Source organism: Sceloporus undulatus, chromosome 1, assembly GCF_019175285.1.
Source record: "Sceloporus undulatus isolate JIND9_A2432 ecotype Alabama chromosome 1, SceUnd_v1.1, whole genome shotgun sequence".
In the NCBI taxonomy this organism is placed as follows: domain Eukaryota; kingdom Metazoa; phylum Chordata; class Lepidosauria; order Squamata; family Phrynosomatidae; genus Sceloporus; species Sceloporus undulatus.
Genome location: NC_056522.1, coordinates 320134819 through 320158836, shown reverse-complemented (window position 1 = coordinate 320158836; position 24018 = coordinate 320134819). Strand labels below are relative to the sequence as shown.

Sequence of the window (24018 nt, the reverse complement as noted above, 5' to 3'; positions counted from 1 at the left end):
TTGCTTGTTCTTCTTATTCGTGTGCCTTTTTATCTGTTATTATTATTTAGCCTGGGATTTATATTGTTGTTTTGTACTGAGCTGTAAGATCAGAAAGAAAGTAAGTAAGTAAGAAAGAGAATTTCAAATTGATGTAGACACTAACCTTGATAGCCACTTGTAATGGGTTATGATCTGCTGTGATTCCTACCACTGTCCCTTTGTAAACTTCACCAAAAGCTCCATGTCCAAGTGCCCTGAAGCAAGGAAAAGACAGAAATCATGCATACGCATGTTACTCAGGTCCCCAAGGAATCACACTCAGAGGCTACTGTATTCTGTAAGTAGAAAGATCCAAAGGCACCTCTCCTGTGAAGTATTCCATAGCACTGAGCCATGACAGTTAAAGTGGTGTCAAACTGCATTATTTTTACAGTGCAGATGCTCCTCTCTCTCTCTGTAGGAAATGTGTCTAAACTATTTTAGGCAATGATCATCAGCTTTTAAAGTTTATTAAACAAATACCTACAGCCAAGTGCATATCCTCTAATATAATATATAATAAATGCATGTCTAATATATCTAATATATCAGACAAAACCGGGACACATGTGGCCAAGTCTTATTCGTTTTTTATATCCCATTTTTCTCCCAAGACAGTATCCAAGGTGGCTTATTGATTATTGGCACTTCCATCCTCTACCCAATGGGGGGAAGGAAATGCCCCCCCCAATAGACCTTAGTACTCCCAAGCCTCTGGGAGGTATTATCAGATATTCTGCCATGTTTTCAATCTCCTCCTCCTCCTTGGATTTTATGGTGTCCAAGTGTTTTTAGCCTCCTCCTTAACTTTCAAAGGCTAATGCAGGCCTTTCTCCATCAGTCTTCCTGCTCTGTTCACTTCATATTTTGAAGAAAGGTCTGTTGAGGCTAAAGAAAGGCTTCTACAAAACTGAAAATGGGGAGGGTGGTCCCTAGACACCAAAATGTAGCAAAAAGTACCCAAATTATTTGGGATGGCAATAGTCTATGGAGGATTTTTTTGGGGGAGGGGGGCAACAGGGATGTTGGAGGCATAAGGCCTTGGAGGCCATACTTTGCTGCTCCAGGGTCTGTTTTGTTTCCCATGGTTCTAAAATTAGTAGGCCACGTTATTCTAACAAAATAGTTTCTAATGGGCTATACAAGCCGTCCCCTTTCCTGGCTGGATTGGGGCCATGGCAACCTCACACCACAGCCCCAATCCAGCCCCTGGAGGGTGACTCCTTTTTACACCCTCAAAGGGTGCCATAGCTATGGGAGCACAGCTGTATGGCGCCCCATCTGCACTGCATCATCTGGATGCAGCACCGGAGGCATGCCAAGATGCCACATGCCATCTGGAACAATGTGCAACATTTTGATGTCCTGGGGGCAGGGGCAGGGTGTCCAGCATCAGGACGCTGCACCCTGACTCCACTCACAGGTCAGCACAAAGTGCTGGTTGGGTATCATGTAAAATAGCTACTTTATTGAATATCAATCAGTATTGACTTCATGGATAACAACCAAGTTCCTTACAATCATGTTGTTGTTTTTTCATGTGGGATCTAGAAGATGCTAATGAACATAAGCTTTTTCAGAGAATATTTTATTCTGACCTAGTAGAACTATATTAGGCTGCATCCACACTGCAGAAATAATCTGGTTTGGTATCGCTTTAACTGCCATGGTTCAATGCTATGGAATGGCTGGGAATTGTAGTTTGTTGTGGTCCCTGAGTGGAGCATTGAGCCATAGCAGTTGAAGCAGTGTCACACCGGAATATTTCTACAGTGTGGATGCAGCCAGAGGCACTGCTCCACATGAATGACTTTCTATGCCAGTTGGAAGAAATGTTTTTGCCAACAGTCTCAAGAACTTGATCAGGAGGGCTTTAAACTGAGTTCCGAGGGGAAGGGAGACAATACAGTTGGCCTTTCTTATACACGGATTTTTTATACACGGATTTAAGCATACACGGATTGAAAATGTTCCAAAAAAGTATAAATTTACCTTGATTTTCCATTTTTGATAAGGGACACCATTTTGCTATGTCATTATATGTAATGGGACTTGAGCATACACGGATTTTGTTATACACGGGGGATCTTGGAACCAAACCCCAGCGTATAACAAGGGTCCACTGTATTAAGGAAGGCGAAAGGGATGGCGAAAATAGTCAAACTGACATAGAGGAAACAAGAAAAAAAGTGCAAGGACCCAACAGTGGGAGGCAAAAGAACTTGCACAGGCAGCAAGTAAAAGGGAACCATGGTCTGCAACGTCTCTACATTAATGCACAGAGCATGGGAAATAAGCAAGATGAACTCGAACTCCTAGTACAACAAAGCAAATATGATATAATAGGCATCACTGAAACCTGGTGGGATGAGTCTCATGATTGGAATGTGGAAATAGAGGGGTATAACCTTTTTAAGAGAAATAGGCCAAACAAGAAAGGAGGAGGAATAGCACTATATGTCAGAGATATTTACACCAGTGAAGAGATCCAGGACATCAATCATGGAAGCCAGGTGGAGAGCATCTGGGTAAAAATTAAAGGGGAGGGAAACAACAAGGATGTTACGGCGGGAGTCTACTACAGACCCCCAAGTCAGACTGAGGAATTGGATGATATCTTTCTAGAACAGATGACCACACAGTCAGAAAAGAGAGATGTAGTAGTGATGGGCGACTTCAACTATCCTGATATTTGCTGGAAGTCAAACTCAGCAAAATCCTCAAGGCCTAGCAAATTCCTCACTTGCCTGGAAGACAATTTTATGGTCCAAAAGGTGGAAGAGGCAACAAGGGGGTCAGCTATTTTAGATCTGATCCTAACCAACAAGGATGACTTGGTTAATGGGGTGCAAGTGGTGGGATCATTAGGTGGAAGTGACCATGTTCTCCTGGAGTTTGTAATACAGTGGAAAGGAGAAGCCAGGCATAGTCAGACACGCATCCTAGACTTTAGGAGAGCGGATTTCAGTAAACTTAGAGAAGTATTGAGGGCGATTCCATGGTCAGAAAAACTAAAAGATAAAGGAGTTCAGGACGGATGGGACTTTCTCAAAAGGGAGATACTGAAGGCACAATTTCAAACAGTTCCAGTGAGAAAGAAAAACGGGAGGTGTCTCAAGAAACCAGGATGGATGACTAAGGAACTTTCAACCGAGCTAAGTTTGAAACGGAACATGTATAAGAAATGGAAAAAGGGGGAAATCACAAAAAAGGAATTCAAAGAAATAGCAGGCATGTGCAGGGGTAAAGTCAGAAAAGCTAAAGCGCAGAACGAACTCAAGCTTGCTAGAGAGGTTAAGAACAATAAAAAGGGCTTTTTTGGATATGTCCGCAGCAAAAGGAAGAAGAAGGAAACGGTAGGGCCACTGCATGGAGAAGATGGCAAAATGCTAACAGAAGACAGAGAAAAGGCAGAATTACTCAACACCTTCTTTGCCTCAGTCTTCTCAGAAAAGGAAAAGGGTGCTCAACCTGAGGATAATGGAGCAGAGGACAGAACAGGGGAATTTCAGCACAGAATAAGTAAAGAGATAGTAGAGGAACACCTTATTAATCTAAATGAATTTAAGTCTCCGGGACCAGATGAACTCCATCCAAGGGTATTAAAAGAACTGGCAAATGTAATATCGGAGCCATTGGCAATAATCTTTGAAAACTCCTGGAGAACAGGAGAGATCCCAGCCGACTGGAGGAGGGCAAACGTTGTCCCCATCTTCAAAAAGGGGAAAAAAGAGGATCCCAACAATTATCGTCCAGTTAGTCTGACATCAGTACTAGGAAAGATTCTGGAGCAGATCATTAAACGGAGAGTCTGTGAACATCTAGAAGGCAATGCCATAATCACAAAAAGTCAACATGGGTTTCAGAGAAACAAGTCATGCCAGACAAACCTGATCTCTTTCTTTGATAAAATTACCAGCTTGGTAGATGAAGGGAATGCTGTGGATATAGTATATCTTGATTTCAGTAAGGCCTTTGACAAGGTCCCCCAAGACATTCTTGCAAACAAGCTTGTAAAATGTGGGCTAGACAAAGGAACTGTTAAATGGATCTGTAATTGGTTGACCGGCCGAACCCAAAGGGTGCTCAACAATGGCTCCTTTTCATCCTGGAGAGAAGTGACCAGTGGGGTCCCACAGGGCTCTGTCCTGGGCCCAGTGCTATTCAACATCTTTATCAATGACCTGGATGACAGAATTGGGATCATACTTATCAAATTTGCAGATGACACCAAATTAGGGGGAATAGCTAATACCCCAGAGGACAGGATAAAGATTCAAAATGACCTGAATAGACTAGAAAGCTGGGCCAAAGCTAACAAAATGAAATTCAACACAGAGAAATGTAAGGTATTGCACTTAGGGCGGAAAAATAAAATGCACAGATATAGGATGGGTGACACCTGGCTGAATGAAACTACGTGTGAAAGGGATCTAGGAGTCCAAGTAGACCACAAGTTGAACATGAGTGAACAGTGTGATGCGGCAGCTAAAAAGGCCAATGCTATTTTAGGCTGCATCAATAGAAGTATAGTGTCTAGATCAAGAGAAGTAATAGTGCCACTGTATTCTGCTTTGGTCAGGCCCCACCTAGAATATTGTGTCCAGTTCTGGGCACCACAATTCAGAAAGGACATTGAGAAACTGGAGCGTGTCTAAAGGAGGGCGACAAAAATGGTGAAAGGTCTGGAAACCATGCCCTATGAGGAACGACTTAGGGAGCTGGGGATGTTTAGCCTGGAGAAAAGAAGGTTGAGAGGTGATATGATAGCCCTGTTTAAATATTTGAAAGGATGTCATATTGAAGAGGGAGCAAGCTTGTTTTCTGCTGCTCCAGAGAACAGGACCCGGAGCAATGGATGCAAGCTACAGGAAAAGAGATTCCACCTGAACATTAGGAGGAACTTCCTGACAGTAAGGGCTGTTCGACAGTGGAATGCACTGCCTCGGAGGGTGATAGAGTCTCCTTCCTTGGAGGTCTTTAAACAGAGGCTGGATGGCCATCTGTCAGGGATGCTTTGATTTGGATTTCCTGCATGGCAGGGGGTTGGACTGGATGGCCCTAGTAGTCTCTTCCAACTCTACGATTCTATGATTCTATGACTCTATGTATGTACATAGAGTCAGTTCCTATATTATTACCAGTCAAGGCAAAATTAATGGATCCAGTTCTGTTGGCTGGACTCCAGGGTTCCCCAGTGACAACCTAGCAGGAAAAACTTTATGGGCCAGTTGACTGACACGCTTACTGCCTATACCAACATGGTCTCTTTCCACATAAGCAAATGGTTGGTGCTTATGGTTGCTAAGATCAAAGAACCTTGTCACAGATCTGCAACTGTATTAATTCTATTGAAGAGTGATGAGAAAGAGTGGGAAGAAAGAAAGGGAAGCATTACAATGCAAATGTGAAGACATTCTTGCTAAAATAAACTGTTTCAGGATATCTAACAAAAAAGCAGTAATTATGTATCTAAGGAACTTTCTTCATGGGAACACCAGTCAATGAGAAATGAGAGCTATGTTAGCTCAAACTAGACTATTTTATTTTTTTAAATTAAATTTAATGTTAACATTTGCCCAGGAAGCTTGGGAACATGGGGCATGTCTAGGACCAATGAATCAGTTGCAACCCACCTGCTGAAAATTTTGCAGGTGACACTTATGTCAAATGTTACTGATCCATTATTAGCCTTTTCAACAAACTGAGTACAAAGAATTAAAAATCATACCATGCTTTCCAAAGAACAACTTCTTATTTTCCACAGTCAAGTTTGGAAAAGTAACAATATGAGACACAGGCCTTGTAACCAATACAGTGGTCCCTCCACATTCACTGGGGTTAGGGGAGAAGGACCTCCATGAAAGTGGAAAAACTGCAAATAAAAAAACCACTATTCTTTTTACCTAAGCGAACACCTCTTTAGGAATTTCTAGGTCCTCAAGTGCAGCTCTGTGGTCAACACCTGCCAGAACTTGATGCTGAAGGACCTACAAATGCCCAGAGAAGTGTTTTCTCTAGGAACTTCTACATTCTCCAGCACAACTCTATGACCAACCTCTGGAAGAGTTTGGCTGGAGGACATAGAGATTCCTAGAAAGAACATACTAATCAAATTTGCAAATAGTCAAATCTATAAAAATCAAAGCTGTGAATGTGGAGGGCCAACTGTAGTTCTATTGGCCATGGACATGGGAACCCCTTATACAAGATATGCCATTTTGCAATTGAAGATGAGTCTCCGAGTTTTAAAGAGAGCAAAGTTTTAATCTCTGTGCTTGCATAGAACAATTGAAGTAGTCCCCCTCACCCCATATAACAAAGGCAGCAATCTTGCACATGCAAGCTACTTTTAAAAAATACATTGGAATTTCTACTTAGAAACAAAAGGAGATTTGGGCAAAATCTTAGAACAACTGTCAATAGTTTAATGCAAATTCTAGTTCCTTTCTGTGTTCAAAATCTTTTTCCCTGTAGTCATATGTCTAAAGGAATGTTCTTGAAGGATGGCGTGCTTCTACTCTTGTTTGCTTATGGGCTTTATCACATGTGGGGAAAATCGGGGGTTTAAATGGGCATTATCCAGTGATATTTGAGCAATTTCAGTGAAGATTTTCACATGCATTGCAATTAAAGATGGCTTTTCCCGCGAATAATCAGCAACAAGTCATTCACAGAGAAATCCTGTTAATGAATTGTTGCTGGTTATTCCCAGGATAATTCATATTTATTTGCGATGGTTTTATTTGTGAAAATCTTTACCACGATCATGGGAATATCGCTGGATAAAACCCGTTTAAACCCCCAGTTTTCCCTGTCTGATAAAGTCCTTAGTGCTGGGATTTTCAGCCATAGACTCTCTCCAGATCTTCCCATTGTCAGAAGTGAGAGAATGGCAATCAGATGGAGGGCATTTTTAGGGGTTGCAAGAATTATCTGCTTAGGGATGCTTATTTGAATCTTACTTTGCTATCTTTTTCAGACAAATGCCTTTTTATTCCCAGAGAGGCTTCCTTGGAGCTTACTTTGCTGTGTTTTCCATGCTAGACCTAGATATCTGTATTCCTATGTACCTCGTGGGTAAAATATTCAAATATTTTCCTTCAACTAAGACCCAGAAAAATTATGTCAAGTCTGAATTTTTCAGAGATATCCCTAAATAATATGTGCCATGCATGAAAAGATGTATTCAGACTAAATGAATGGTCCAAATTTAAGGCATAACTGAGTCTAATGACATAATGGCTTGTTTCTAATCAAAGTATGTGGTATATAGTAAGTGTAGAAATTAAGGTCTTTGGGTTAGCACACTGACATCAGAGTCACAAGAATCAAAATAAGGTTGTCATTCTCTGCTGGCCCAGGGCTATGTTTCTGCCTCCAAAATCAGCAAAGAATGCACGGCCTTACCGAAGAAGGGAGATATTTTTCCGTGGGATCTCCTTAAGTTCACTGAGTGTGGCTGCCTTCCCTGCAAAGCTGTAGTTGGGGTTATAATCTGTCATGATGGTGGAAGTCCGGATTTTGCTCAGATTATATTCTGGGCTTTGCAGTCGGGCTCTGGCCCCTTCCAACTGCTGCTTTTTACGATGATAAACTGAAAAGGAAAAATACAGACATAAAGGAGGGACATAACCAATATCTGGAAAGAAAAGAGGAAAAATTAGGCAACACAGAACAAATGACACAGCAAAATATAAATAAATGTGACAGGGCCCCACTAGACAAGAAAAAAAGGATCTGAAAGTCCCAACTTTTATTCCTGCACAAACTGATTTTATTTTGGAGATCCACATAATGTTTCTTCATTCTGAAATATTTCTTGGGAACTCCTGGCATTATCAAGGACTTTTCATTCCTACTCTCCTAGGTAAGTTTAAATTAACCCAGTACTTTCCTAAATGAAATATATCTTCATTTGTGTTTGTGTTATTCTGGAACTAGCTAAGATGGCCACCACCAGTCAAACACAGCTATTGTTTCCAGGACACAAATTCAACAGAGATCAAGTGTGAGAAAAAGGAATGTTTGCACCAGAACAAAAGGTCCTAATGTTTAACTTGTATATTATTACTGAAGCGCTTTAGCCCTTTGACCATAGTTCCTGAAAAATAATGAAGAAGACTGCAAATTGTTGAAAATGCTGAAATTCAGTTTTTGAAATTTTGCACAAGTTTAGAAGAGACGTGTGATAAGTGAGAAGGAGAGGAGGAAAAACATAAGGGAGGAAGGAGTGAGAAGAATGCAGGATATTGCAAGAAAAGGTTTGGATGCAACCAACAACAACAACAGATGCCCTGGGACAAGCATCTGCAGTGAGGGCTCGAGTGTCCTCAGGAGATCCCTGCACAGACGTCCTTCCAGCACATCCAGTACAGAAAACAACTGGGTGCTTCTGGACTCATCTTCTCTGCTTTCTCAGAAATGGCCATGTTGGAGGGCTGCACTGCTTACAGGGCAGATTTGAGAGACAGCATCTTGAGACACAGCTATATATATGTATTTGCATAATACACAGACATTGCCCAATGCAGGATCTTGAGCAATGTTTTCTTGTGCCAACAACATTCTCAGATTAAAGTTCCAAAATGCCAAAAATCCCATTAAATGCATAAAAGGGCTTATAACCTTACTCAGTGGGGGGGAAATGTTTTTCATTTTCATTTTTTAAATAATTTTCATATATGAAAATCAAATCAGTGAATAATAATAATAATAATAATAAAATTTATTTGTATCCTGCCTAATTTGGAGGATTTCCCAACAATGGAACAGTTTTTAGGGGTGGCATAAGAAAGAAGGAATCAGCAATAATGGTCATGCCACTGACATCCTCCAGAGAAACTCTGCTCAGCACAAGTCTGTATCCAGCCCTGTCTTTCCAACACTTCACTTTTGGATCTGGTATTATGCCTTGACAGCCTTGGCAAGAGATAAGAGAGCCAGAAATATGAACAAATGAAATCAGCAATTGTGTGAAATATAATGAATTCTTCTTACCAAATGATAAGCTGCCACAAGTAAGAGCCATTCCAAGCACCACTACAACAGCAACCACAGCCAGGAGAAGGGGGAGAGGCAAGCGTCCCTCTAAGATGGGTCCTCGGAGGACTGTTCAGAACATAAAAATGAGTATATCTCTATCAGCACATGCACACAGCTCCTGTGCAGTGTTTCTGATACACAGAGTTGGCTAAACCTGACTAGAGCACAACTGTCTCTAGTCTAGCATTTTGTTCCCAAAATGGATAACCATAGAATCCTGTAAAATTCATAAGCAGAACAAGAAAAGAGACAGGCTTTCCATGGTGATCATTTTCAGATTCATTAGCCAGAGTCACCCCACCTTTGAACAGGGTGGCTACCTTTAGCTGTTGTGGTAGTAGATATATAAAAGAATTATGGCTTTGCAATTTGTAGTAATTAATAGTTTTACGTGATATATAAACATAACTTAAAAATAATAGGTTGATTAAAAAAATGCCACCACCAGTTCTTGATGCTTTAGATTACATATCAATCATGAAACAGAAACAGGTGATTATTTGTAAAATGATGTGCCTCTAAGACACAGTGCAAAAAAAAAAAAAAAAAAAAAAAATCAGAATTTTTGGTAAACAAATTATAGTGTAGAATATGGGGCTTTGTTTTCAAATGGCTAGCGGATATCTCACATTGGGCTGCCAAAGTGTTGTGGATGAATTTCCAGATTTCTAGGCATTAGGAAAGAAAATTGGAACAGTCATGTGGTAGAGATGAGGAGCACCATAGGTCAGTGATGGCGAACCTTTTAGTGACTGAGTGTCCAAACTAAAAGTTCTTCTGGCCATCCATTTAATGACAATTATCTTTCCCCATAGTAGTATTTACAACTGTGCAGTTTTAAACAAAATATCTTCATTTTCTTTCACCTGGTTTTGTTATTATTTTTATATACTGCTGAGGCTTTGGAGAGAGGTGGTGTAAAATAACGGCACTTCTGGGGTGGGACTTCTGCACCCTTTTGGGCTTCAGTTGCCTCTCCAGAGACAGTTGAAGGCCTGAACGGCTGGGAAGGAGGAGCAACAGGTGTGTGATCCTGTTCCTCCTCTTCCCTGCCCTTTGGGTGCCATGAAAAATGGCTTCGCATGCCATCTCTGGATTTATTTACAGCCTGTTATATTCGACTGGGTATCACCTATGGCTATAGTGGTGAACCTGCCCAGTTGTAAATACTACCATGGGGAAAGATAATTATCATTACATTTATTTAATGCTGTAGTGTAAATATGTCCATTTTTAAAGTGGTTCTTGGTAAAGCCTGGTAAAAACAAGAAATAAAACAATTTATTTTGTGAGAATATTCTACATCTTACCTGTGCATGACACATTGTCACTGGCCAAGACAGCCCCGACTCCACAAATACAAATTGGCAGGTGGCTGTCAGGACTCTGCTTGCAGATACCCGACTGGCAATGGTTGCAGTTCACATAGACTTCAATGACCACTTCCCCATGATTTTCTATAACTGCATGAGAAATAAATGGATAGAAACTGGAGTTAATAATTACATCTCACACATAAAAGATGCAGTTGAAATCTACTATTAGTACTGAGGGCATTTACTGATGATTTGATGTTGTTGTCTTTTTTAGAAAATTGGAGAACATTGTAGTTTTGATAAATATTTTAAAATTATATGGTGATTTAGGAGGGTTTAGAGTCATCAATGACAAAACTGTTATGTTGCTGATAAATAGGAAAAAGGAAAATTGAAATCAAGAAAACTGGGATTAAAATTGAGAAAAAAAGTTAAATATTAGAGTATTATTATTACAAATAAATCTTTACAATTGTTTCAAAACAATTATGTTAAAACTTGGGCAAATTCTGCAAAAATGATTCAAACTGAGATTGCCATTGTTGGGAAAGACGTCAGTTATAAAAATGAATATTTTACCAAAGATGCTTTTTTTCCTTTCAAATGTTGTGCCATTTAAACAATAGCAGAAGGATATTTCAAATTTCATTTAAAGTCAGATTTAAACATTTACAAGGTAGAAAACAAAAGATGGTGTCTAGGACTCCTAGATTTGAAAAAGCATTTTTTCTCTCTCTGTTGCTTAATTTGGTTAAAAGACTGGATAAATTTTGCAGAAAATTTTAAAACTACAGCAGGAAAGTGATGCCACTACACCAGACTAAATGGGCTGATAGAGCAAATTCTTTGAGAACCTAAACATATGTACTGGCAACATACTAAGCCAACAAGTTCAGTTTTGTATAGCAGTTCCTCACAAGTCTTCTGTTCTGATTGTTCCAATTGATGTGATGGTAGAAATTACAAGAGTAATTGTGTAAGTGAGCCAAAAACAAAACAAAACACACCGACTCCCACAACCCCCCCCCCAATAAGGTGCATGCACAAAGGTGATGGAAGAGTGTGACTATATTATCACCTGCCAGGGGACTCAAGAAGACCTCCCCAACTGGATTGACAAAGGAAACACCATGCTGCCCATTGGCTGTGATGTCATCCGTTTCAGAGGCATGACCACCTAGGTGAAGAAGAAAGGGTCACAGTTTCAAATGTTCCCAAGGAAAACTATGACAGGCCAGTGGATTGTCAATATTGCCAATTTCTCTCCACAGTTTTATTTATTTATTTCAGAGGTAGGCAACAGAGGAAGACTAGGGGCTGCATTAGCCCTCCAGGAGAAATTGGAGGGCCATACCTGTAAGCATCCTCTGTGAAATGTGGGGAAGGTTTTGCACCTTCATGGGCCCCCAGAAGACATTTTGGACATTATGAAGGGGGAAAAACAATTTTAAATGTGTTTTTCTATAAGGTTTTTTTTTTTTTTTTGCTTCTTTGAGCCTTTATGAGGAAGGGTAGCAATAAACAAACAAACAAACAGCCTAGAACATACTGGTCTTTAGGGATCACTTAAAAACAGTAAGGTTTAGGGTATTCCATAATGATGATGGTAGATCTAGAAAAGGCCCCCTCTCTTGTGCTTGTGAACCTGATAAATGCTATAGGTGGGCATGTGAATCTGGCCTCTATGGCCAATCTTGAGGCCTGAACAGGTTTGTATAGGTTGTTGTTGTTATTATTACAGTATTATTATTATTAACCTTTATTTATGAAGCGCTGTAAATTTACACAGCGCTGTACATGCTGTACATGTAGGTGAAGGCAGTATTTTAAATAATCCCACCCCAAGCCATTTGTGGCTTTAAAAGTAACACTTTTCATTGGGGCTGAAAACATACTGTCAATCAGTGTAGCTAGTTTCAGTATTTTAATGAACAGATGGATTTCATTGGGCGTACTAGTCTTTTCCAATGGGCCCTTTACTAGTGCCAAGGCACTGCTCTTCCACAGTGAGTTGGAAACAGATGTAGGACTGCAATTCATCAGTTCTTAATATAGTGTCCAGCTAAAAATGATAACCAATACAGTCAAATTTATTGCAGTACTTTCAGTTTTGACTTTTTCAAATGACTGTGTACTATCCAGAACATCCTATTTTCCTTTTTATTAGAAACAGAAAAGAGACTGGAGATATGCAGTGTTTTGGGGATGGTAGTAATGATGAGAGTTATGTTTGTAGCTATAGATTTTGTTTTGACTCACACCTTCCTAATATAACATTATCAATTTCTATCCACTGCTGGTCGTATATGAACTTGAGCTGCCACAATAAGCTAGTACATATATGTTTTGAATGAAATGTAATAAATGACACAATTTGTTTTAAAAATATACCTTTGTAGCCTCCACCACCACCTCCAGATGTGCAGGCTCCTCCTCCTCCACCAAAACCACCTGAAGTGGCCCACTGAAGTTTTACTAATGCTTTCTGGCAGGCTTCACCACCTTCTCCACCCTCCAGCAGTGATTTCCCAGCCCAAGGAAATAGGGTAATATCTTCCCAACCTCCACCTCCACCTGTATAAGTTGAATGCAAGGGTAAAAATATCATCAAAGGGAGGAACTTGAGGTTTTTCACATATAGAAGTAGGCATTTCAATTAAATCAAGCCATCCAGGGGAGATAACACATCACTGTGACAGCCCTGGTATGCAGGTAAACACTGATGGAATTAGGCATATTTTGCCAGCTAGAGAATCACCACTGTTTCTGACCAAAACAATAAGAACTATTTTTTATTCATTACAACTATTTATTCACCAGTTTTCATCCCTTTGGGGCACCAAAGGGATGAAATGATGCACAACAGGGGAAAAAATCCCATTAAAAACATATTTTTGAAAAATTGTACAAGCAATTTTTAAAAGTACTGATGGAACACTATTACAGAATTTATATATAGCTTCCGGGGACTTGATGTAGGTGACAAAATTGACTGTAGTTCACTTTTTCCAGTTTGGACTGAGAATTCTGAGATGGTCTCCCTCCTGAAAACAGTCTGTCTAGCTTTTTCCCTCTTGTCACTTGACCACACTGATAATGTTGGATTACATCCCACTATCTATGCATTTTTATTAGTTTCTTCCTTTTACAAACATGATCTCATTGTTGTTCACATCTGACTAAGTTTCCCAACTTTTAGGCTATATCCTTCTTTCTATGGCCAAAGATCTCATGGATCAAACTGACTAGCTATTTTTTTACCATCTCCCTCTCATAGCTATCCAAAATATACACGATCTCAGAGAGACTTGTTCTGAAAATTTGCAGAAGTTATTTGTGCAGCTGCTAAGCATAATGTATATTATCACCTAAAGAACCTCACCTGCTGCCCCAGTTTTCCCATTGACTCCTGGTACTGCTGTGCTATTCACATACTGTTCCAAAAACACATCATCAAGGGAGCCATCCTGGTATTTCATGTAAGCCTTCCCTCCACCTCCTGCTGCAATGAGCAGAGGTTCAAAAGCTCCATCCTTTTTCTGTTTGAGAAAACACACAAACATAAACACAGTGCATTAAGGAATCACTGCATGTTCAAAACTGGACTGCATCTATATGAATGACTGGGAAATGTTCTCTTTCTATAATCATGCCATACAGAAAGTTTTGAGAAATCTTCTATATGAATCCAACACTGACAAACCCGTGGAATACATAAACATAAGGGTGGAGAACTGGTGGTCCACCACATGCTGGACTATAACTCACATCAATCTTGGCCACTAGTCATACTGACTGAATTGATGGGAGGCAGACTGCAGCGATATTGAGCTGCGTTTGGCTCCATTTTGGGAAGAAGTCAGGATATAAAACAATATATATAAACAAGTGAAAAACCCAGTAGACATCAGGAAGGTCACAGATCCATCACCTCTGTTCTAGTATGTGTAATATACTGTTAAATCTCATTGGTTAGCATTTTTCATTTTCTTTGTGACATACTATCTTATAAACTGAGGTTCACTGCCTTTTCCCAGGGAATCCTGACATCTCTAGCTCAATGCCAGAGTGTAAGTGTATGAACCAAAACAAAGTTTTTTATTTAAAAAAACAACAGAGCAGAATTCATACAATGGCATGGCATTGTGGAGAAAAGTACAGTCCTGATAGGTTTGATATTAGTGTGTGTTTTCAAATAAGGAACTCATATCAACAGTAAGTAACTGAGGGGCTTGACAGACCGCCCCGAAAAAGAGGGCTGGAGATGCCTGTTTTAGCCCTTGAGGGAGGCTGCAGCAGCCAAATCGTGCGGCCACCCTCCACAGCAAAAAGAACCTTCTTTTAGCGAGGTTTTTTGTGGCATGCGGCCACCACCATCAGTGCACCATTGGTGCACACTGTGGTGTGTCGATGACACAAGCGCTGCACCGCAATGTGCAGATACTGTGCTGCACTTGCATCATCATGGCAGCCCCCACATGGACTCTGTATGCTCCCAAACCCTAGAATCAGTGCCAGGACGGCATTTCCCACTCGTTTGTAAAGGGCCCGAATAATTCCTAATGCAACAAAGTTACTTTGGATCCAATTCCTACTAAGGAGCTTATCGATTTGGCCAGTAAGCTGGATTCCAGTTTCTATTCTGGATTCGGGATGCCCCTGGATGTTATCATAACTAAATCGCCACCAATCTATGTGGGATGCTACCACCCAGATGCAAGGCCTCGGAGGTAGAGAGGAACTGCTGGACCTCTTACCCTTTCCCGCCACCCCTCCCTTCTCCTTCTGTGTCATGTCTTTTTAGATTGTAAGCCTGAGGACAGGGAACCGTCTAACTAAAAAGATTGCATGTACAGCGCTGTGTAAATTTACAGAGCTTCATAAATAAAGGTTAATAATAATAATAATAAGCCTTGTTCAGCTGTACGTTTTTGAAGTCGGGGAGCTTCTGACTTAAAAAATTGGCTGACTGAGTGAGGCTTCGACCCAAGATGCATCCAGGAGGCAGCATCCTGCATAGCAGCCTATTTCCCTCCAGAGTAAAAAGAACCTGAAAAACCGAGTTCTTTTTCTGTCACTGGGCGGACGTCACGAGTGCACCAATGGTGTACTCGTGACATAAGTGGTGCAGAACTTCGTGTATATGCTGCACGTCGCTTACATCAAAATGGTGGCACCTGTATAAGCAGTTGCCACCATTAGTCTGCCACTGCGCCATACTAGGGTTAGGGACTGTGTGGTTGGTGCATGGTTCCTAACCCTAGAATTGGTGGCAGCATGGTGCTTTGGGACCGTCTATTCCATGCCAGGGGCATCCCAGTCCAAAATTGAAGCCGGAAGAGGTATTTGTCCAAGGAATAAGCAACTAAGATCATCCTAGCTGTATAGTTCCAAATTAAAAGTTAATGTACTTTATCCTTGACCATCTTTATGTGGAAAGAAAAGGCGGGTTACAGACCGCCCATTTGGGGTGGCCTGTAACTGGTCCTTTCCCCGCTGTATCAAGGCCTCAGCTGCCACAACATCAACCTCTGAGGACCCGATTCGTCGCTTTCCAGGCAAAAGGCCGCTTCCCCACGGCCTGGTAAGGCGTGTCCTTGAGCCTTCATGCCCCAAGGACACCCGACGGCGGCGGGGACGCGGAGACGTGTACAGGCTGCGCCAGCAACGCAAATCGTGGAAGGAGCTCCAAAATGGAGCTCCTTCTGGGGCCACAGAAAGGGCGCCCCAGGCGCCCTCGCACGGCCCCACTATGTCACTTCCGCACCGCCCCATTTGGAGGCGGCGCGGTCGTGACATAGTCATGGCATCACCCATCTGTATAAGGCGCCGCCATTTTCTACGCACTCCGCGTGTATTAGGGTTAGGGGTGTCAGGAAGTGGCGCCCCTTCCTAACCCTAATACGCGCTCTGCGCATACTTTGTGCCTGTCTGTAACGCGCCAAAGGAAGGCAGAATAAAAGATTAGGAAACACAGGACTATGGCAAGCCAAAGGCATCATCATATGAATCCCTAGTAAAATTATGTGAATGATGCAGGGAGACAGCATGATAAATGCCTTGTGCAGAAGTATTTAAAAATATCTTCTGCTGCTATTTTGTCTCTTTCTTCTTAACAGATCTTTTTGTGGAAAATGAAAAGCTAGAAGAAGCAGTAAAAAAATAATGAGGATTACAAGAGAGCAATAAGATGTCTGGAGTCCTCCCGCTCCCCATAAAATTCCAACAAGGTGGGTGATAGCATTGTGCCTCATCCAGAAACACCTACTCAACTACAGTTCAGGGGGGATTACAGTGATACCCAAACTCTTGACTTTAACTGGTTTAAAGTGTTTCCTCTGCCTAAGGAACCCAGTGAAATGTAGCTGAATGGAAGGTACTAGAATTATGCATCTAAGAATTCTCAACATATTCACTATGATTCATAGAACCTTTAGAGGAAGCTGTGAACATGAAAAGGACGTGCAGTCAGTATAAGCTTGTCAAGTAAATACCTCTCCTTGCCATTAAAAACAACACCCCTCTCCCAACCACACTACAGAATAGGCTAAAGAAAAGAAGCATAAATGCAAAGGATTGATGCAAAACTTTAGAAACCCTCAAGGGCAGGTTACTGAAAACCAACATTTATTTATGTTAGCAGTTTATATACTGCCTATATGGCACCAACCTAGATTGCAGGCTCTTGCAAACTACACAATTATAGTGCTATGATTCCACTTGAACTACCATGGCAACATCCTATGGAATCCTGGGACTGTCAGTTTAGTGAAGGAAAGGTGGAATTCTCAGCCAAAGAGCTCTTACAAACCACAAATCCCAGGATTCCACAGAATGGAATCATGGCAGTTAGCGGAATCATAGCACTTCTATAATTGTGAAATGTAATGGTCCCACAGAGCAGTGTTGCTATGTGATGTTTTTTATTCTACTTACCATATAGGTCAGCCAGATTGTATGGAGAGGCTCTACATCAGCACTGATATGAACCATACCTATGGCCCAGTTACACTATACAATTATAGCACTATACAGCGTGCCCTTCCTGACCGTGGGGGGTTCAGTTCCACCCTTGTGGATAAGATAAAATGTATATGCTCAAGCCCCATTATAGTCAATGGGTAGCAACATGTGTGCGACTGTGTCAGCATGGCCATGTACATTCATTGCCATTGACAATAACAGGGCCAGGCCATCCACAGATGTTAATGTCTGTGGATGGCTAGCCTACCAATATGGCAAGCCCAGTGCATTTGATTTAAATTATCATGGCAGCATCTTATGAAATCCTGGGATTTGTAGTTTGCTGAGGCATGTGAGATCTCTGGCTGAGCATTGTAAATGCCCTTCCCTGAACCGCAAAACTCAGGATTCCATAAGATGTTGCCCTGGCAGTTCACATGTAATATAGCACTACAATTTTGTACTGTGATTGGGATGCTAGTGTGCCACAGCAGTGTGATTCTCAACAGAATAAGGCTGTGTTTCTTAATTTGGTTACAAACACTACAGCTCCAACACCACCTTGAGTATCTATATTGGGAGAAAGGTGGGATATAAGAAAATAAAATAAGAAAATAAAAATAAATAAACCTGAGTTGTTTTGGGGTTTTGTAAAACCAGAACTGGGAGGGGATATTACTTTTTAAAGCTACATCCTCAGAATTCCCCATCCAACAAGCCCAATCTGACTGGGAATGCTAGGAGTTATAGTCCAAAAAGGAACCTCCCCTGCTCCGGCTCTATTTAGAACAGCTTCTTCACAAGGCTGTTTCAGTTTTCATCTGCCTCTCACACAGCTACTACTAACTGGAGACTTGCCACAAAGAGACTGGAAAGAAGCATATAAACTTACTCTAAAAATATAAGTGGCTCCTCCACCACCACCCCCTCCTCCAGCCCATTCAGTTAGTCCCCTTTCTTTCTTGTATTCTTCTTCGATTTCTGATGATTCGCCCAGGCAGATCTGTGTTGTCTGAGAATTGACCTGGAAAGGGGAAAGAAAAATAGAGGAGAATAATTTATTTTAAATGGTAACTTTTAAGGAAAAACATAACAAAGCATAGCAGTCTTGGGCTGGCATTCTGTTGGTGACATACAGAGGCATAAGTCCATCTCATGTCTTGGTATGTCTTTTTTTTGGAGGGGGAATGAGGTTCTTGCAGGAATTGGCATTCTCTTCTGCCCTCCCCAATGACCAAAGTGCCTCCCATAAACTTTTCAGCCACTGCAGCCTTCTCAGATATTTTTTGGGTGATGTAGAGTTGTGGCTATTGGAGAAGTATCTGATTCTGGAATCAGACACAGAATGAATACGTCATTCGTTGAGATTTCTTGAGGACCCCAATGGATGATGTAATCATTCTGTTACCTGACTATAGTGTTTTTGCTGTATCCCCAGGACTCAGATTCAGACACAGAGACAGAGCATCAAGATGAACCAAGGAATCCAGAGAGTGAGACAGAGGGTCCTGCCAGTGAGACAGAAAGCCAAGAAAGAATGGCAGTTTTGGAACAAGACACAGAGCTTGTAGTACCTACTGTATTTATAATTCTCTGCTAGAGAGTGCGTATACTGTAGTTTATGGGAGGGCACTTGAGCTGTCTAGCATATAATTCTAAATATCATATCAAAGAACACATCCCATGATTGGATAGGATGAAGTCACAGAAGTTAAAGTGGTAACAAACCACAATTTTAGTGTGGTACAGATGGATGTAGTCAATACCACATTGTTATTACAGTTGGTCCTCCATATCTACTGATTTTTTATCCACAGATTTAACCATCCATGACTTCAAAATATTTTTTAAAAAATATAAATTCCATAAGCAAACCTTGATTTTGCCATTTTATATGAAACACCGTTTTACTACGCCATTGCATGTTATGGGACTTGAGCATCAACGGATTTTGGTATCCACAGGGGGTTGTGGAACAAAACCTCAGTGGATACCAAGGGCCTACTGTACAAAATGTTTCTTTAATTTAGTTGAACATGTGAACCTCAACAGGTCTCAGTTGTTTTGTTCTTTTTAATGTCTCTTTGTAGAGAATATCCAAATGCTCCTTAGTGCATTAAAAAGGCCTCTGTTGAGTCTCATGGGATCTGAATTAGATTACTAGACTCTGGGACTATACAGACTGCCCATTTTTGCCCCACACAGAGGCCATACCAACCAAATGGTGTGGCCTCCAGTTGGGGGGGGGGGCATAAAAAGAAGCTGCTTTCAGCAGGTTCTTTCTGGGATGCGCCCAGGGTGCCATTGGCACCCTGGCTTGCACCGATGACGTATGCACTGTGTGATGCCATTTGGAAGCTGCACCGCATGTACATCATCATGGTGGCCCCCATGTGGATGGGTGCGAGCCATGATGGCGCTGGGGGTGCATGGTAGAGCTCTGGAACGTGCGGATGGTCCGCTCCTCTGTGCAGACAGACTTTATTTTTACTCTGCCTTTGTTCAGAGCCAAACACATTGATTTAACACCAATTTTTTTTTTTTTAGGATAAACTGAACGAAGCCCAATCTGGGAGGGAACATGTCTAATGTGAAGTCACTCTAGCAGTCTGATCCCAACTCTTCATTGGAGTGTGATTGCTCCATTAGGGCAAATGAGCAGGGAGAAAACTTTTCTTTGAACACAGTGGGAAATTGATCTTGATAGCAATCTTTCAATGCTAGCATAGAAATAACAGAAAAGACCTACATTTCCTTCTTAGAATATGCAATTAAATCTAAACTGCAGGGCAACATTGTTTACTTGAAGGACGGTATGGGGCAGCTCATTAAAGAAAATGAAAGGAGGAACCAAGCTGACAAGTCAATTTTGAATTCCAGATTCAATATTTTAAAACAGACATACTGTGGCTATTCCTCTTTTTTGTTGTTGTTGTACCAGTTTTGTACAGGCCTATTGTCATTTCAATATCCCATAGATAGTTATATATTCAGCAGAATTGTATAGTAAAGCTGTTCCTGGACTCTGCTATTTCAGGAAGTTAGTAAACTCTCTTCCCAAGAAGGCGGGGGTTGTGGTGTAGGAGTAGGAGTTGTTTTCCAAAATACATAAAAATAGGTGAAAGAAACAGGTAGAAATATATGCTGAATCATTTCCTATGAATAGTGACTTTCACACACTTATTTATACAAAAAATGCAAGTTAACACTTGTGGAACAAACATAAGTTAAACCTGGAAAGTGCTACAGTCAAGGAAAACTTCTACCATCTGATTCTGCTGAATGTATATTGCTTTCCCCCCTTTTCTCTGTATTATTTGTTGGCTCTAATGCCTCTAGAACAGGGGTAGGCAACCTGTGGCCCGCGGGCCGGATGCGGCCCGGTGAGGCCTTGGGACCGGCCCCAGCCCGGTCCTGCTGCCGGGGCCTTTGGCGTCTCGTGCGAGAGGCATGGTGGGGCAATTGTCCATAGAAGCCTCAGAAACATGCATTTATCTTAACATTTTTTAAAAATCAGCAAATTTTTTCATGTGTCCTCCATTTTTTATTTAAAAAGTGCCCTCCATTTGAAAATTTTGTCCTACATTTGTCCTGGTTTATTTATTTATTTAATTTTTTAAAAATTTATTTAATTATTTATTTTTTGGCTTCGGCCCCCCAGTTGGCTGAGGGACAGCAACCCGGCCCCCGGCTCAAAAGGGGTTGCCTACCCCTGCTCTAGAAGATGAGGTGAGGGAGAGCAAGTGGGGCAGATGGGCATGAAAACACAATAAATATGTAGCAACTTTGATGAAATGAACACAGCCATGAGGTTGGTGATGGCTCTTACAGTTGTTGCAGTATAGGGTAATGGATCCATCTGTCAGGAAACATGATAGAGAATATGGAACCACTATGTGGGTCCCTCTGGCCCTCTGGAAATTAAGTTGACATAAATCTGTTCCCTTCCCAGCCATAACTTTGCCTAGAAGCCTTCACCCCCAAAATGGAGACCCACTCTTGAGGAGAAGGTATCCATACCCTGTTATTTCCCCCAAAGTGGATATAGTACAGCACCCTCAATGCCTTACAATTAAATTGTGACCGGAAAACACAGAAGAGGGCCTCAGCAAACCATTTGAAATAAATGTTATGGAGGTTAAAAACCCACTAGTTGGGCCAATTGTAACTACAAGGGAAAAAATCATTGCCAAATGTTTTTTGGCAATGAAACAAGGGTGTAAGGGATGGAGGTGCCAGCCAAGACCATTCTGTCATTGAGGTCTGGTGTCACAACAAACCCACTTCTATATAAAATATGCAAAGCAGAAAGAATGTCCCCAGCTAGACCTGTCATGTGGATTGTAAGAATGAGACCTTGGTCTGGGGAATTTATCATTAGCTCAAATAGAGGATCGGTCTCTAGTCCTATGTTTACGAAGGTAGCCAAGGTAATATTGGATCAACAGAGATAAGTTTTATGAAAACTTACTACTGATTATTATTCATACACACATAAGGCAATCATATACTCACACAATCACCCAAGAACTCAAGAGTATAGTACGTTAGTGTTGGACAGAGTACAAGTGGCTTCACTATCGGTAATATTCACCTGTATTGCAATGTTCCAAGGTCCGGATTGATGAAGACTCTGCCGCATGGAGGAAAAGGGGGGAAGCGGCTAGAGGACTGGAACTATATCAGAACTCAGACAGACATGAAGTCTACCTGGATTCTAACACAGAACACTGAACAAAGGTCTTAGGGGTCCGTAAGTAAGGCAAAACCTAGCCTCAGGCGGAGAGCTACCTATAAATCAAGCAAATCTAAATATTAAAGATTATTAAATCTATAGATAGTCTCCAAGGTGAGAATGGCAAAACATCATGGACCATAAATCTGCCCAAAGGTGTGAATGACTTCCCTGATGGCAACTCCTATCTTGGCCTGTTTGATCTATGTTTCAATAGTGTATGTGATGCGTTCGCCTTGCTTCCACAGAGGACTCCAATGTCATCTCTCCTATCAAGCACTCTGCATAGGGTCATGAGAGGAAAGCCATGCACACTATGGATTTTATAGCTCCAATGCTCTTAACAGGATGACAAGCCCTCCTCCACGGCCAAGCAAGCAATGTCCTTTGGTAGAGCTCCCTGAAGCTTTTGTGATTGCATGAGTGGCCAGAATGTACTGCTACAAGGACGTAGCCTGGGGGGGTTGGGGGGTCGGGACCCCCCTATCAGGCCCTGGGGGCGTTCAAGCTCCTTCCTCCCCCCTCCCCTCCATTAAAACCACGGCGAGGGAACAGAGGAAAGACAAAACAAAAGTTCCCCTTTTCCCTCTGCTCCGTGGCTTTAATGGAGGGGGGAGAGAGGAGGGAGGAGGAAGGAGCTTGAACGCCAGTTGCAAGCTCAGAGAGAGATGGGATATACTGGGAGATGGGATCCATGTATGTTTCATATGCATCTCATAGACATAGACTGAAGGTAATTTAATGCACAATATTTTTAAAATAATGTTGTACTTCTGCATATTGAGCTTCAGCAAAACCCTGAGACCACTATGCCTTGTATAATTCAATAATTCAGTAATTGATCTAAACCTTCAGGATTTACAAGTTTCCTTGAGTTGGGGGTCAGACCAGATGCTCTCAGGGTCAGTTTGGGGTTTTGGAAGTCCAGAGAAAGGAGACTCAGACTCTACTCTGGACATTTCTCCTGAGAATGGACTCATGTTTTCAAAAACAGTCATTTCTGGACAAAAAAGAGGTGGGTCTGTGATGCAAAAAGGCAAGAGGCTTCCTTCCAGCCTTGTTTTTTCTCTTTTTTAAAAGACAAAGAGAATAAAATACAGTTAGCTGGCCCTTTTTCAGCATGTCAATGGGGATGCTTTGATGGAGAGTTCCTGCATGGCAGAATGGGGTTGGACTGGATGGCCCTTCGTGGGGTCTCTTCTAACTCTATGTTTTTATGATTAATTAATTAATATATGGAATCAATCTAAGATGATGAATCGTGGCTGTGGAGTCCTATGGCCCTGCTCCAGGCAATGCTAGACTGCAGGCCCCATCATCCAGCAGCACCACAGACTGATGGGAACTGCAGTTTAATAAGGCTGCACACTGCAGGAATAATCCAGTTCGACACTGCTTTAATGCTATGGAAAATCCTGCGATTTGTAGTATGTTGTGCCACCAGAGCTCTCTGACAAAGAAGGCTAAATGTCTCACAAAACTACAATACCCAGATATTGTTGTTGTTGTTATTTTCTTATATCCCGCCTTTCTCCCAATATACGGACTCAAGGTGGTGATTTTCCATAGCATTAATCTATAGTATATCTTTCTACAATGTAGATGGACACCTCCATTACATAATTTGTTGAGGATGCTTTGACTGGGAGTTCCTGCATGGCAGAATGGGGTTGGACTGGATGGCCCTTCTAGGGGTCTCTTCTAACTCTATGATTCCATGATTCTGTAGCACTCTGAGCCTACTGTGATTTTAATAGTTTTTAAATGTATAAAGGTATAAAGTCTTATAATGTAAGCCATGCACTGATGGACTATTGCACTATAATTTTTTATTGATTGATTTTATACCCTGCCTTTCTCCCAAAATAGGATTCTCTTAAAGGGGTTTGTTTAATATAAAAAGAAAGGAACGTATAATGGCTTGGAATTAAAAATTAT

General features: G+C 41.4%; 1 protein-coding gene across 5 annotated transcripts in view; it reads right to left on the bottom strand.

The window, feature by feature from the left end:
* The window catches only part of LTK (leukocyte receptor tyrosine kinase), a 168589-nt gene that overhangs the window by 26338 nt on the left and 118233 nt on the right, over window positions 1–24018 (bottom strand). For all 5 annotated transcript variants that reach the window (XM_042445371.1, XM_042445373.1, XM_042445372.1 and 2 more), the window contains exons 14-21: window positions 18238–18369; window positions 13765–13921; window positions 12774–12956; window positions 11461–11559; window positions 10377–10529; window positions 9022–9132; window positions 7432–7618; window positions 146–236 (exon numbers count right to left, since the gene is read on the bottom strand). In XM_042445371.1, coding sequence (XP_042301305.1) covers window positions 146–236; window positions 7432–7618; window positions 9022–9132; window positions 10377–10529; window positions 11461–11559; window positions 12774–12956; window positions 13765–13921; window positions 18238–18369 — 1113 coding nt within the window. The remainder of the gene's footprint in view (window positions 1–145; window positions 237–7431; window positions 7619–9021; window positions 9133–10376; window positions 10530–11460; window positions 11560–12773; window positions 12957–13764; window positions 13922–18237; window positions 18370–24018) is intronic.